We start from the raw sequence: 15,131 nt of genomic DNA on the forward strand, positions 1-15,131 counted from the left end.
TGCACAACCCCCTGTAACTGGGGTCTTTTGTGGGGTCCCTGCCTACTGCAAGGGTTACTCACCCCTTTCCTGGAGGCTTGGGTCATCCACACCGCTGCAAAGAAAGTCCCTTGTCCCAGACTGACTCGTCCTGGGCTAGAATGAGCTACCAGTTCATCCCTTTTGAGCAGAAGTTGCACAGAAAGCAATTTTGTGCTGCAAAGGTAGCTGAGCAATCCAAAAGGCTTAATGAATCCTTAGATAGGACTCCAGCCAGTGCATGAGGCTCTCAGAGTTCCGTGAAAAGCCCCAGGTTGAAACGCTAGCTGCCACAAAGCCCCCCGCTCTCCAACCTGTCTCAGCTAGCTCCGGGTCAGAGATGAGGGGTTTTAAGCATGGACAAAGGTAAAAGACCAAAGGAGGCGCTCCTTCCCGGGATGATCCAAGCTCATTCCCCTGAAGGGTTCCAGGGACAGAGAGAGGGATTGTGGGCAACGCGGGGCTTTTTCAAACCTCGGTAAGGGGCGGAGCAACCCCAGGTCACAGCCAATCAGGGCTGGCCGGGGGAAAAGGGGAGGGGTTAAGGGGAGGTATGAACCACGCTACAGACCGAGAGGGGAAAATGGGATAAACCATTTTCAGTGCAATATAAAACCATGAACGTGCATTACAACACCTGCCAAGTTCTGTATTTTCCATATGTGTTCCTGTGTTCCTAAATTTCCTGTCAACCTGCTGCATAAGCTGCTGTTACGTCTATTGCTGTGTTTTCCATAGTTGCTCATCTGACTCACTTGATCCAAACTACTATGTACATTAATTGACTGCTCTCGAGGCATAAGTAGGGTGAAAATGCTTTTCAGTATCAATTAAATCTATATTTGTTTTTCCGGATAGATCAGAAAACCTGTATTAGAGTGGTAAAACCAGGACTGTCATTTTAAAGACCATGGTTAATGAAAGGCTGACTCTTCTTCCTCCGTAAAGAAGTGCTTCTTGCAATCTGTATGTTTGACAAGAGGTGATTCCTATAGAAAAGCAGGTCTGTGCCATCCTCTTCCACAGCATCAGAGACTGAAATGTGTCAGGCAGCAGCAGAGACAATACTTACTGTGAGTACTGGGAGCACTTCATAGGTGAAGACTCTCCTTAAAGGAAGAGACAGATCTGTCTCTCTAAGGAGGTCCTGGTCAGTCTTTTCTTCAACATCACTATTATTTCCTTACCAGGATATTACTTAGAAACAGGATATGATACTTTCTTTTTTCAACTCAGATATCAAACCTTACAGAAGCATTATCACATAATGATTTGGTACACCTTAGTTCCATTTCTAGTCTTTCTAATTCTTATCTGTATATCATATAGGTAGGGTTTAAGTTATTTCTAAATTCTTTATTTTTTTCATTATAGTTAAATTGTCTAGGTTTATAAGAGTTAATTATTGCTAATTAACATTCCTTATATCGAATTTCTTAGCTACGTTCTTTCAAATAATTTATCTACCACTTCACAGAAGCAGCATTATGTTTTGGACAATGTAAAATACATCACTAAATGTGGTTTTAGATTGGATGCAGTTACAGTAATCATTAAAGTCTACATGTTTCCAACTTAGCTTAAAGTACAGAGAATGCTCCAGTGCACCGGCAATATACCTGAAGTACATGAAAATGTAAGTCACATAAATAAAACGAATTTTGCTATCATACTCTGTTATTGTGAGCAGTAACACAGCAATTGCCCTTCGGGAAAGAGGGGAAAAATGTCAGTGTATTATGCAATACTTTGTAAAACTGTTTATACAGATTTATTCAGTCATTTTCTTTAAATAAATGTGAAGTGACATTGCTAACCTATGCATGTTTAGATAAGGTTTCTTTTCTGAACACAAACACTTTTTAAAAATATACTGAGTGTATTTTTAAAACAATGAGTAATTCTTTACTCAGACCTCTTTGTATTGCATAAGGTATTCAGTCAGCACACCTGAAAGGGACAGTGCATGGCTGTTCATAGTGCAAATCATGAACAAGGGAAGCTGTCAGACTAATGGCATTTTTCGATCCAAAATTTGGGTAACAAGAACACGGAATATGATGAGTTTAAATACATATGAATAGATTTGAATACAATAGAAATGTTCTCAAAAACTAAATGAAGGGCTTAAGGAGCTAATAAGGTTTAAAAAAATTCAGGTATCTTTGCAATTCATTGCCCTCTTGGCCCACTGTTGTTATATCTGGATTAGCACAGGGTTGCTAAAGGAAGTGAGATAACAAGCCAACAACAAATAGAAGCTTAGCCTGCCCTCAGGTGCACTTGGTAACTTTTTTCCCCTTCAAGTTGTCTCAGCTGCTGTTTTTTTTCCTACAGCTTTTTCACCAAGGAAAGGAGTCTGACCAAGTTTCACTGGATAAGTTCAATAGTTTTCCTCAGATCTTTCACTCTAAGGGAACTCCATTGTGTTATCAAAGTTTGAGAGAAATAAGAGCATGCAATTACCTGTTTCACAAGTGATTACATCTAATTATTTCAGCTACTCAACTGGTATTCTCAGGATGGACTGGCAGTTGTATAATCTAGCAAGAAAATGGGGCTCCCACAGCATCCTCCTTCCCCAGATTCCCATTCTCAGATTCACTGTCTAATGTATGGGTGCTCTTGGAGCAGGGAGACTCAGAACTTTATAGTCCTTTGTGCCAGAAATGCCCTCCACTGCAGCAGCACACTTGGAAATGGCACAGACAGCTCAGGTACTGGTTTGCTACCTGACATTTCCCATGACAGCTTCCAAACTTCTTTTCACCACTTTACTAGAGAATAACTGGAAGAGCCTTTGTATCTTTTTCAATCTGTCTTATCTATAGATGTCTCTAGAAAAGGAGGGATGAATTAGATGAAGGAGTGTGTTAACATGAAGTGAATGCACTGATCTGTACTTGTGGCTTTTTGCAGTTTGTGATGACTTTCAGTGCACTGCAAGCAGACAAGGTCACTTTCTTCAATTTTCAGGCTGTGGTGTGAAGATGCATTAGCAGGGCTATAGGCCCAAGATAATAGACCTTGCTCCAAAGCAATGCTCCAAAACAACTAGGCTTGGCTATTGCCTTTATTTCCCCACTGATTTACTGCTGGCTTGCCAATGGCCTTTTCAGTTCATAGCAATATGTGTTCATTTGTACCTGAAGAAATCAAATAATGCATCTTTAGGGAGAAGAAACTATTGCAAAGGTACCTAAAATCAGTCAGTACCTATTACATAGAATGGCACCTTATACCCTATGGATGAGAGGTACTTCTAGTATAAAACGTGAGTAAGCATATATAAAAACAAGATGTAAAAGCTTTTGGTAAAAAGAGGATTTTTAAACCAGTAATATGCACACTCTCAGTTAATGAACTGAGCAGGATATTAAAACACTAAGGCAACAGGAAACTCTTAAAATTGCAGTCTCAAATCCTTACTGCTCTATATTGCTGGAGCTAATGTTGCCACTATCCAGATGTCAGTGGAAGAATTCATTGTCTTTCTTTCTCTGCAAGGAGAGTTTCCTTTTGTTTGCAGTATAGGTAAAGCTGCACAAGGACTCACTGTTGATCCAGGATCAGAGGGTATTCCTTACACAGCAGTTTATTGAAGGACATGTAATAAAGTAGACATGGATTATAAAAGCTTAGCCTTTATCCTAAATTGACATTCATGCATTCTCAAGGAACAGCTTGCATATGGAACAGTCAGCAATGCACAGTGTTTGGCTAGCCTCTTCATGTTTTATCAAACCAGAGTTTGGATAGGAGAAAAATTTGAGGAGGTTCCAGTTTTAGCTCACAGCACCTTGCAGAAGCAGTCAGGTGATTTTCCACGATCTGTTCTGGTATTCCACATGACATCTGAATAAAGGTCAAGTCAACTGTGTGAGGCTTTTTTTTTTTTTGTCCAGTTGCACTCCTTTGAATGCCATATTTAATTAATCTAAGACCAGTGCCTGTATGCTTGTTAAAAGCACATTCTCCCCATTTGCTTTTGTGCTGCATCTACAGCCTGTGACCCTGAGCAGAGCACAATTTTTAGTTCACAAAATAATTTCTTAGTGCAGTTTAGGTTATTATATCAAGTTGTGAAGAAATAAGTCACACAAAACGACAGATTGTGTACAGTAAAGTAGAAGAAATGTATGTAGCTGCAGTCCAAAAGGTGTGTCTGGCTAAGGAATTTGGTGAATTGATTTTTTAAACACATCAACTCTGAAGAGTTTGTCATTCAGCATCCAGGAGCTGGTAAATTTCTATCCAAAATGTAAGTTGTAACTGAAAGTAGTATGTACTAAAGAAGGTAACCTAGTTGTGCTCATGAATTTTGAGATCACTGGATTATGTACACTTGCATGTCACAAAGTGATAAAAAAACTATTATATTGTTGTTACAGAGACTGTTTGTCAGTCTCTTTATTTATATGAGAATGCATTGTAAAGACTCCATCCATTTAGATGCATTTAGAGGCATTCATTTAGACATGTGGAAATTGAATGCTTTTTTTTTTTTCTTTTTTAAATCATGTTAGAGTTTGCAGTGCTTACGAATATGCTAAATTTAGTGAAACAGTCAAGCTAGACTGTGAAGACCTGTGTTTCTTGGTAAATTCACTTAGTTACAAATTCTTTTGGGTTCCACTGCTTTCCCAGAATTCTGCATATGGAGAAAGACACGAGGAGTTAGTTTTGTGTAACTTAGGAAAATATTAGGTATGTAGATTGGTAAGATTATGCCTAAACTCAAATATGTATATATAGAGAAAATATGTATCTATATGTGAATATTTGTTTTTTACTTCTTAGAAATTAGTTTTAAGAATACTTCTGTAATGATAAAAGGTTGTACTAGAACATGGAATTCTGTCTTTTTCTATTCTTATGTCTCTATTCCTCTTTTAAGAAGTGTTATGGACTTGATTATAGTTTTCTTTCCCATGTAAAAAAATTGTCCAGACTTCTCCCTGAACTTTGTGCATCTTACAGCTGTGTGCAAAAAGCTACATACCTATCCTTGCTCATGTTCTCAAAACAAGCTCTGTATTCTGGTAATGTGGTTGTCAGAAGCTTAACACTTGTGGCCTGAAGGATGCAATAGTAAAGGTGATAAAGCCTAAATCAATGTGGTTTTTTTCATGCAATGGGGTTTTTTTGACCACTTTCTATCCAAGTATTTTATAAAAGTATTCCAAATATGTTTAACTAACTGAATGCAAATTTGATTGAAATGTACAGACACAAAAAGCCACAATGTCATGAAGAAAATTATAATCTAGTTTGTATTTTCCCTACAATTAATGCATACACAAAACCAATCAAAGTATAATACAACTTCTAAAATTATACATAATATCAGTATATATTTTGCATATACAGAAATTTACTCAGAAACAGAGTTTAAATAGCTAACCATATCTTGGAGAAAAAGTTTCCTCATTCTTGTCACTCATTTTGAAGTGACAAAATGTTAGGCTCTCTTGAGAAAAACAGACTATCAGTGTACAAATAAGTTGGGCAGGAATATTTTAATTTAGTCAGCTTTTTTTTTATTTTAAATTTTACAGCAGAAGACTTTTCATTTCAGTAGTGTCAGGACTAGTCCTCTGAGCCTTGCAGTATCTATAGCTGTGTCTCTGCTTCAGGCTTCTAAATCAGCAATTAACTGATCATATGAAATACTTTTCTGGGTCCTTTTTTTTTTTTAATTTGAACATTTGTTACAAAATATTAGAAATTATTCTTTCTTTTCTTTGTAACAAAATATTCTCAGTGATTTGTCCATAGAAAAATCTCAGGAATTTTCTTTTAGTTTTGTTGTTGTTGTTGTTAACTTAGTTGCAGTTTCTCTCCAGAGTTTTATCCTTGGACCTCTTGCTGAACATGTTTGTCTTTGGGCTGGGCCCAAGAATTCTGTCTTCCCCAAAACCACTAAGTCTGTTGACAAGTGAGTATATCATGGTCAGATATATGAAACTGGCACACTGCCATTCAGTCCACCCACCCTCATGACAAGGATATGCTGTATAGTTCTTTGCACATTATATTTGGCTTCAAACAAGAAAAATAACATCTTTAGTATATTTTTACAGAAGCTGTTCTAGAGGAGCAACTTAACAAGCTTATCTTTACCATCTAGTTTATGTTTCAAAACCATAACTATAACCAAATTATACCCTAGAAATTTTGCCAGTTACAATGATAATCATGTGCTTGATGCATTTTTTATCTTTCATGACATTTTCTTATACAACAAATATTGCTCTGTTTCTGTAGTAGATTTTTGGTGCTAGATGTATCTGCTAAATTATATTTTGTAAGACACCATAATGGGAGACTTATGATTGTCATGGAGTCTTGATGAAAATTTGATTTTAGTTGTCACAGATGGAAGCAAGCAGCTTTTAAGATGCAGGTTCTTGTTATATTATCTTCAAGAAAATTAATTGTATACTTGTAAATGGGATGATATTTAAAAAAAAAAAACAACAAATAACTTCATCAGAGCAGTATTACTAATTATCTGGGCTGCCTAACACCTTGGTTTTTGTGGAACAGTAATTGCTACCCCAGAAGTCTTCTGTTTCAGATCACCTGCCTTTGCTTCCTCCTATATGTCTCAGCAGTAAAAAAAAATGGTTGCTGAAAATTGTATTTGAGAAGACGTAAGATATGAACTTCAAGCTTATTGGATTCTGTGCAGCAGTTTGAACAAGTTTATATATTTCATGGGTTTTATTCAAATGCTGTCAAACCAAAGATGCTTTAGCCTCTCGCATTTTATTTACTCATTCTTCAGTGCCTTAAATACAGATTCCTATGTTTAAGTAATGCATACCAACAGGAAGTTATTTTTTCAACCATTTCTCCAGAATCCTACAATACTTGCAACTAAGATACTGATGCATTACTAAAGGTAATGATCAAGAAGTCACATATATCAGAAGGTGCAAATGGATGTCTAGAAATTTATTTACAAGTATTTGCAATGTAAGAGCAATGCTAAAGCTCCATATTCAGAACTTGTATTTTTTCCTCACCTTTTTGTTTTTTAACTCTTACATATTTCTTGCAGGGGGCAGGATGCGCTTAGATTTTTAGTTTTTAAAAAGTCAAGAACCTGAATAAAATCCTTCTGTAATAATTTTTAAAAATCCTTCCTGTAATAAAATCCTTCTGCAGAGTTTGTCTGAATTTTCTGACCTGAAATCAAGTGAAGCAACCTGAAATCTTAAGTCTACCAAATTTTCCTGTCCTCTAACTGCATTCTTTACAGCCTGATCCAAATCTTAGGTGTATAACAATGCATGCTAGCCTGCTTTCATATACTGTAACTGCAATACTGGCAGTAAATTGAGTTTTGTACAGGCAATGGAAATGCAGTGTTTGTTGCATTATTAAAGACATTGTTTCATATATGTATATTTTGAAATATTAAGCATTTGTGCCTCATAAATTTCTATTGCTTTATCTCAGCAGACTGGTTTATTATGTCATACCATTATAGCTTTAGGCAGCCACCCTTTGAAAATCATTAATTGTTTTTTCATCCAGAGTGAACCCAGCAGCAGCTTACCCAGAGCTATCTACCTCCCACACATTGCCTGTGTAATCAGGGCTATCCCCAGAGCTCAGCAGTTCCCACCCAATAAGTCAGACCTTGCTGATGAGGTGGAAGGTCCCTATTGCACATAAAGTGCACGTCATACTTCACCTGATGTTGCTAGAGCTGCTGTGACTAGTCAGGAATGGAATATTACTAGTTTTCTAAGAAAACCTCAGCTTTTAAGAGGTGGGAAATGATGCTATAGATAGTAAGGTCTTTATAACAAATTTTATTATATATCTAGACATGTCATATAAGTCTTCATTGAGAATGGGATCTTTGTTTCTGTCTGAATTTCTTAAGAATGCCACTTCACAGGACATATAACTGCTAACTTTCAGGTTTTAATCTTTGTGATAGACTGGGTACTTCCAGTTTAGGACTTCATGGTTTAGCTCACCAGGTTTTGTTTTTGTCTAATGGCAGCTCTGCTTAACAAAAAGATATGTCTTTTTTATTTACAACTGTTTTGTTTCAAAGGGTTTTTCTATCAGGAATTCCATCCCTACTGTTATTTTATACACAGTTTCTGAGCCACTCTACAATAATATGAGCCATCAGTTCCTGCCTGTAGTTGAAGGTTACAGGTGAAAATGAGCAGTGTATGAGAAAGGAGAAGTGTCAGTGTTACAGCTTTCCGATGCATCAGTATAAATTTCTCTTGTATTATAAAGCTATGTTTGGCAGAACATCAGAGCTTAATCACTAAGGAACTGATTTACTGAAAGTTAATAATTTTAGAGGTCTGGTCATCCTTGAAGGATTCCTAATGAATGTGTGTGGGAGTTGTATTCTCCTTGTATTTTACAGTTGCTAATATATTATTGTAAGAGGAATTCCTCAAGAAAGCCATCATTTTGGAGTTTCTAGGTATCAAGAAGAATATATAATGGTAAAAATTCTATGCTTTCCTCTGTATTCCCTTTGTTTGAGACCTTTAAAAAAGTCATGGCTGCTTTCAAAGCTCCAGAGTCAGCTTTTCTTCTGTTTGACCTGGATCTATAAATGAATCATTTGCGTAATATATTTTTTCATTCAGATATAAGACTGATTTATAAAAACCCCCATGTCTTGCATGGTTGCTGAGTTCTGGTCATTTCTCCTCCACTTCTGCCTTCACCTTTTATTTCCATAGTACTTGCTACTGCTTTTTCTTCATTTTCATCCTCCCTTCCTTTCTTGTCCTGGGAATTTCTCCATTAAGTTTGAACTCTCCTGTTCACCATGAAGAGTCTAGTTCTATGGTTGAACAATCCTTCAGCACCAAGAGATCCTTTTAACCTTTTTCAACCTCCTTTTGAAACACCTTTTACACTTATTTTCCCCCCAGAATAATTTTAGTAATTGTTTTCATATCATCATATCTTCCTTGGTCAAATGACCAGTTGGAAAAAATACATTTGCATCACAACATTATGTTACTTTGAGGAGCAGAGCAAGGCAGTAAAAGCACCTCTGAAGCCAGAATGTACCTAAGCTAATTGTTGGCTTAGAGGTCCCTATATATTTTAATTACTTGTCCTACTATTATCCTACCGTGCTTTAATTTTAAATGAAAGATAATAGCTGCCTTATCTCTAAGGAAACTGGTCTTGATTTTATTAACTTACAGGACAGAAGAATAATTGGCACATATCATTGTCCAGAAATGTATTCAACAAAGGTATCTTTCATTGTTTTCTAATGTTTTTATCCTCAGAGACGTAAAATTCAGGTCTTGCCCAGTTATTGTCATTAAAGATCCCATGGCACTTTTTAATAGTGTGGTCATTTCAACACCAAGCACCTGGCCAAATATCAATTTGTGTAATTGTTGTGCTTACCCAACATTCCCCACCACCACTCACCCACCCCATAGTTTCAATTGGCTACAACATTCTCCATTTCCTCGACTAAAATAAAGTGTGTTGTTCCGCACTGTCAATCACCACATTTCACCTCAGAGGTGATTGTGCTTCACTGGGATGTGAGTGGTTCTTCTTTCTAATGCTTGTAAAGCGCTTTGGGATCCTTTTGAATGGGTGGTGCTGTTTGCAATAAATGTAGTTCACTGTCATTCTATCTCAGGTGTCACTTCGTTACAAAAATATGTTTCAGTTAGAGTTGGGTGAATCTACTTAGTGGAAAAAGCATTCCCAGCTCTCTCTAATCTGACAGGGAACATTTTGACAAAGGTCGAACAGCTAGATCCCTTCCCTTCCCTTCCCTTCCCTTCCCTTCCCTTCCCTTCCCTTCCCTTCCCTTCCCTTCCCTTCCCTTCCCTTCCCTTCCCTTCCCTTCCCTTCCCTTCCCTTCCCTTCCCTTCCCTTCCCTTCCCTTCCCTTCCCTTCCCTTCCCTTCCCTTCCCTTCCCTTCCCTTCCCTTCCCTTCCCTTCCCTTCCCTTCCCTTCCTTTCCCTTCCCTTCCCTTCCCCAGAACTTCCCTTCCTGGAACTTCTCAGAATTTCCCCTTCCTTCCTTCCTTCCTTCCTTCCTTCCTTCCTTCCTTCCTTCCTTCCTTCCTTCCTTCCTTCCTTCCTGGAATCCTTCCTTCCTGGAATCCTTCCTTCCTTCCTGGAATCCTTCCTGGAATCCTTCCTTCCTGGAATCCTTCCTTCCTTCCTTCCCAAATTAGTGCCCAAGAAACAGCTGAACTTTGTGGTGTTTACCTGGGTATCGTAACACTTGACAGTTCACCCATCACTGATATTTACTGAATTTTGCATTATTTATTCTGAAAGTCATGGGGTATTGAAAAATGCTGTGCTTCAGCTCTGATATGACTGTAATATGTACAGAAGATTCCATTTTTCCATAGAAGACAGTTTAGAATATTGCTGTTTTCACTGCCCAGCATCACTAATCTTACTAACTGCTTCCAAGATTATCAGACATCTGCAGCATGTTGCCGCATTAAGAAAAAAAGTTGACTGGAGTGATACCGTGTCACTGGAACATGCCTGTGTTTAACTCTAACAGACTAATACAGCCTTTCTTGCATGTGTGTTGCACAGAATGTATGCAAATATGTAAAGAGAACTCAAATTTCTAATATCATTGCAGATCAAAAGGATAAAATACTTAAATACATCCTAATAAGATTTAAGATGTGAAAAAATTGTAGGCACTAAAATCTTTCAAAAAATTGTATCCTAGAATGCACAATATTGAAGTGAAAAATAACCCAGCCTCTGGGCTAAGGGGTAAACACATTACATTAGTGGATGTTACATCAAACTTCCCCTGATGTCACTGGAACCAGAGCTTATTTTCTTGAGGTTATATGAAAATACAGAAAATGTAATTTCCGAGTGACTTTGCACCCCTCATGTAGGAAACTTACCTCTTGTGATTTTAGACATTCTGGGATCAATGAATGCCAAGTGCCTGTAATTAATTGTTTTATTTTTAAGACCCTGAGAGTCTTAGGATTGGTCTGAGATCTAATAATAAAAAAATAGTCCCCTTTTGTTTTACCCCAAAAATCACAAAATAATTTTCCAAATAAATACACTTATTAGAAAATAGTGTTTGAAATCCATCTTGAGAAGTTTCTTAGATCTATTTGAAAGCTTTTGCAGATATGTGCTTTTGTTGGAATTACCATAGCAGAATACTACTTTTACCTTAGTTTTGTCCAAAGCAGATGAGAACTGATTTGATTGCCTTCCTGGATAGAAGCAGCGTTCCCTCACTATGCTCAATATCATGCTACAGAGTTCTTAAAGGAATTTTTCTTGAGTTCCAGCTCAGATTTCCCATTTTTCCAGTGCTTTTCAAGTAAAGACTGGTTTCCCTAACATACTGGGAATTTCAAAAATTTCGTGTGACTTCAATGAAAAGCAAACAAAAATGAAAAATTTTGTCTGTTTCACATTGGGTCATGACATTTGATTTATAATTAAAATATAATGAAAGTAGAGGGGTGCAAACTCACGCAGATTGGTGGGGAAAAGTGAGAGAGAGGGAAATCTGTAATCTCAGCAACACTAGTTTTTGTGCATCACTTCAGCACGTGTAATCACTCAAATGACAGTGTTTCAGTAGGCCCAAAGAACCTTTGTGAGTGTCTGACTTCTCCACTCATAACACTGTGCAGGGAGTGCTACTAAAAGGCAACTAGTTTAAACCCAGTTGTCTCATTTTGCCATGGTAAATATTATGTAGGGAGTTTAATAGTGGCAAATACAGACTGCACTGGGTCGTGCAGGGAGGTACCTGCTGCTGACAGCCAGTTTCTAAATACTAAGGAATATACTAATACCTTGTTATTGTTTAAAAATCCACAAAAGTCAGTTTTTGCACTTTGAGTAATAATCATAGAATCTGTTATGTACATGATAAATTAATAATGTGGCTGTGTTATTCTAAAAAGAGCTCTGGGACAGTTTTTCGTCCTATTTGGCCTGGAGTATATCTGCACTACCATCACTAATTGAGTGTAATGAATTAGCTTCTCATTAGCTCTTATTGTTTTCAAGTACTTTTAGTTAATTTTAATCTGTTATCACACAATTCAAAACACATGCTTAGAGGGAAGGCTGAGAAGAATTAGAACTTCCTAAATACCTTTCACTTGTTTTCTATAAATGGATTCTTTTTAAAATCTCCTACCACACTCCAGATCTTTTTGAGATTGCCTGAGAGTGGAATTTAGTTCCTTATCTTTGAAATCCAATTGTCTAAGGGGTTTCTCTGTGATATTGCTTTAATACTTTTTTCACTGAATTGCCTTCAAAAACTGCAGAGTAGCTAAATATACCCATTGAAACAACTGTTCAATATACATTTGATGTGATTACATTCTGCTTATTTTTTTCCTTGCTTGAAATTGCAGATCTCTGCTATTACAGCAGCATGCTATCTTAGCATGCATTGTATTTATTAAATTTATGAGTACTGGGGCACGGAGTTTTCCCCAAGTAACCAGAACTCCTGTTTGGAGTACAGGGACCTAAAATGTGCATTTTCTTGTGCAGGGCTCTGTACCTCATTCATAGAGGCAGAGAGACCTCACAATTAATGGAAGTTTATATCAGAGCCAAAGCTTTCATTTGAAAGAAGAAAAAAATCAAAACAAAGCAGACCCTTTTTCATTCAATTTCCTTCCAAAACCCCTGAAAAGTTCAATAGCTGCCCCAAATATCCTACTCCGTGGCAGAATCCCACTTTCAGGAGCTGAGCACGTTCTCTGTCTCCAGGTATTGTTTGTGCTTGCTGAACATCAGGTCTAGGGAAATACTCTTTATTGCATTATACTATATTGGCCCTATTTCTCCATGAGGTCACAAATAAATGATAATAAATATAATCACAGCTATGCTTAGAGTCTTTTAGGCTGACATCCAATAAATTAGTAATATTAGATACGGCCCTTATCAGCATGGCTTCAGTTTGCAACTGACTGGGCTCCCTTTCTCTCCTGCTAAATCTGCTTTCTTATTTTTTACAGATGGATCCACATGAAAATATTTTGCTGAGCACACTTGAAATTAAAAATGAGATGGCTGCCTCTGAGGCTGTGATGGGGCTTGGGGACCCTAGGAGCACAATGCTGGCCTATGACACTTCGAGTATCCAGTACCGGAAAGCCGGTTTGCCCAGGCACAGCTTCGGCCGCAACGCCCTGGAGCGACACGTGGCACAGAAGAAAAGCAGGCTACGGAGACGTGCGTCCCAGCTGAAAATCACCATCCCTGACTTGACTGATGTAAATGCCATAGATCGATGGTCTCGCATATTCTTCCCCGTTGTCTTTTCCTTCTTCAATATTGTCTATTGGCTTTACTATGTGAACTAAGAAACAAAGTCACACAGGAAGCAAGAACTGGATTTCTCTTCAAATCGGTTGTACAGCCAAAAGTGGGACTTGGAAAAATTCTATTCAGGACAAAAAGTTATTTTAAAACACCTTAGTTGCTGGCCCACTCTATGGTCTGTTTTTATAATGTTTTGGTTGTATCTGCTAAACCGTATATATGTTAAGTTGCAGTATGGACATAGCCCCTTATCAAAATATAAGTGCATTTTGAGTGTAAAGGCAAATAGGATTTTGAAAATCACTTCTGTCTCATTGTCCTTCACTCTTTTTTCTTTTTTTCCCTCTTTTTCTTTTTTTAATGGCCATTTGAGTTTAGTGGTACAAATTATAGAGCAGCATTTTGAGAAACAAGTTTTAATTTCAAGAGCAGTACATGCCATTCTAGGGGAATTGCATATCCAAGGCATGCATATACACTTGAGAGTATACTGAGTTATCATGCTTATGAAACACATACACTTTACTTTTTAAATGTGTAAACTTGAAAACAAGTAGTGCCTATCATCTTTCCAAGATGATGATGGTCAGAGGTTTCCCAACCATATTCAGGTATTTCCTTTTATTTATGGAAAGAGCTGAACCTTTGACTGATAATATTGGGGTTGGGTGTTTGCACAAAAGCTGAAACAAGAAGCACTAGTTTGTATTTTAGAGTCACAGTGACTGTGTTTGGGATGAATAGAGGAACGTAGGGACAGTATAAAAATGCATCAGCACTGAATGGGTAGATGCTGCTGGGTTGTGTTGAGGAAAAGAAATGTGTCCAAAGTGCCAAAATTGATTGCCCAAATAGTAATTCTGTAGGTGGCTGAAGGAAACCAGTGGTACCCTGTCTTTGTCTAGGACAGAGAGAGTGAGTGAGCAATTACTAAGTACAGGGGCAAGGAGACAGGAGGCTACATATACATAAAAGTGTGTCTGTGTGTGTAGATATATATATATATATATATATATATATATATATATATATATATACATGGTGCAGATGAATGTTGTCTGTTGCACACAGTTTAGTTCTGAAAGAATCATGTGGAGTTGTGTGATTTCTTCCAAGTTTTCATCTTTCCAGCATTATGCTTCCTGCTGTTGGTTGAAGGTTCTGTACATTTCAGCAGCTGAGATCTGAGCATATGTATTTCTGTACAACAGGTACTAACAGGGTGTTTGTTTTCTCAGTCTGGATTAGGCAATACAATTTCACTTTTTGTTTTCCTTAATGCACTGTTTTAAAGGAAAGAAATTCATAGCAATCACTTTAAGAGTTTAAGTAGACTCGAATGTTTCCTGCTTTAGGGTAATTTCCATTGAAAAACTAGAAATTTGTTTTTCTTTGGGAAACTTCTTGAATTAAAAGGTTGCGTTTTTTCATTCCGTTGAGCTTTATTTTTACAGGCAAAATAGAATAGAAAAAAATAATTTAGACGAAGAAATTTTGTCCCTTATTCCACTATGGGACTTCCTTTGTAATGTAGACAGAAGTCACAAGAACTGTATAAAAAGTAAAAATTCTTAATGGCTTTTACTAGATCAGATCCCCAATATTGTTTGACACAATTTCTGAACAAGAAAAAGCCACATCTGTTGAATCCATACTACCTCTCATCAGTGTACAAATTTTTGAAAGAAACCAGAGAGTATAAATGTTTTTTCAGGGTACTAAAAAAATTCTTTAGAATATGTTTCATAAAATATTTTTTTTAACTTTTCTGTTCTTACT

General features: G+C 37.2%; 1 protein-coding gene across 3 annotated transcripts in view; it reads left to right on the forward strand.

The window, feature by feature from the left end:
• Nucleotides 1-13,393, forward strand: part of GABRB2 (gamma-aminobutyric acid type A receptor subunit beta2) — a 140,330-nt gene extending 126,937 nt beyond the window's left edge. For 2 of the 3 annotated variants that reach the window (XM_062502042.1, XM_062502044.1), the window contains one exon: nt 13,046-13,393. In XM_062502042.1, the coding sequence (XP_062358026.1) occupies nt 13,046-13,393 (348 nt within the window). Of the gene's footprint in view, nt 1-9,227; nt 9,279-13,045 lie in introns of all 3 variants that reach the window. The other variant, XM_062502043.1, reaches the window with a different exon arrangement.
• The last annotated feature ends 1,738 nt before the right edge of the window (nt 13,394-15,131 follow it).

Source organism: Cinclus cinclus, chromosome 14 (genome assembly GCF_963662255.1).
Source record: "Cinclus cinclus chromosome 14, bCinCin1.1, whole genome shotgun sequence".
Taxonomy (NCBI): domain Eukaryota; kingdom Metazoa; phylum Chordata; class Aves; order Passeriformes; family Cinclidae; genus Cinclus; species Cinclus cinclus.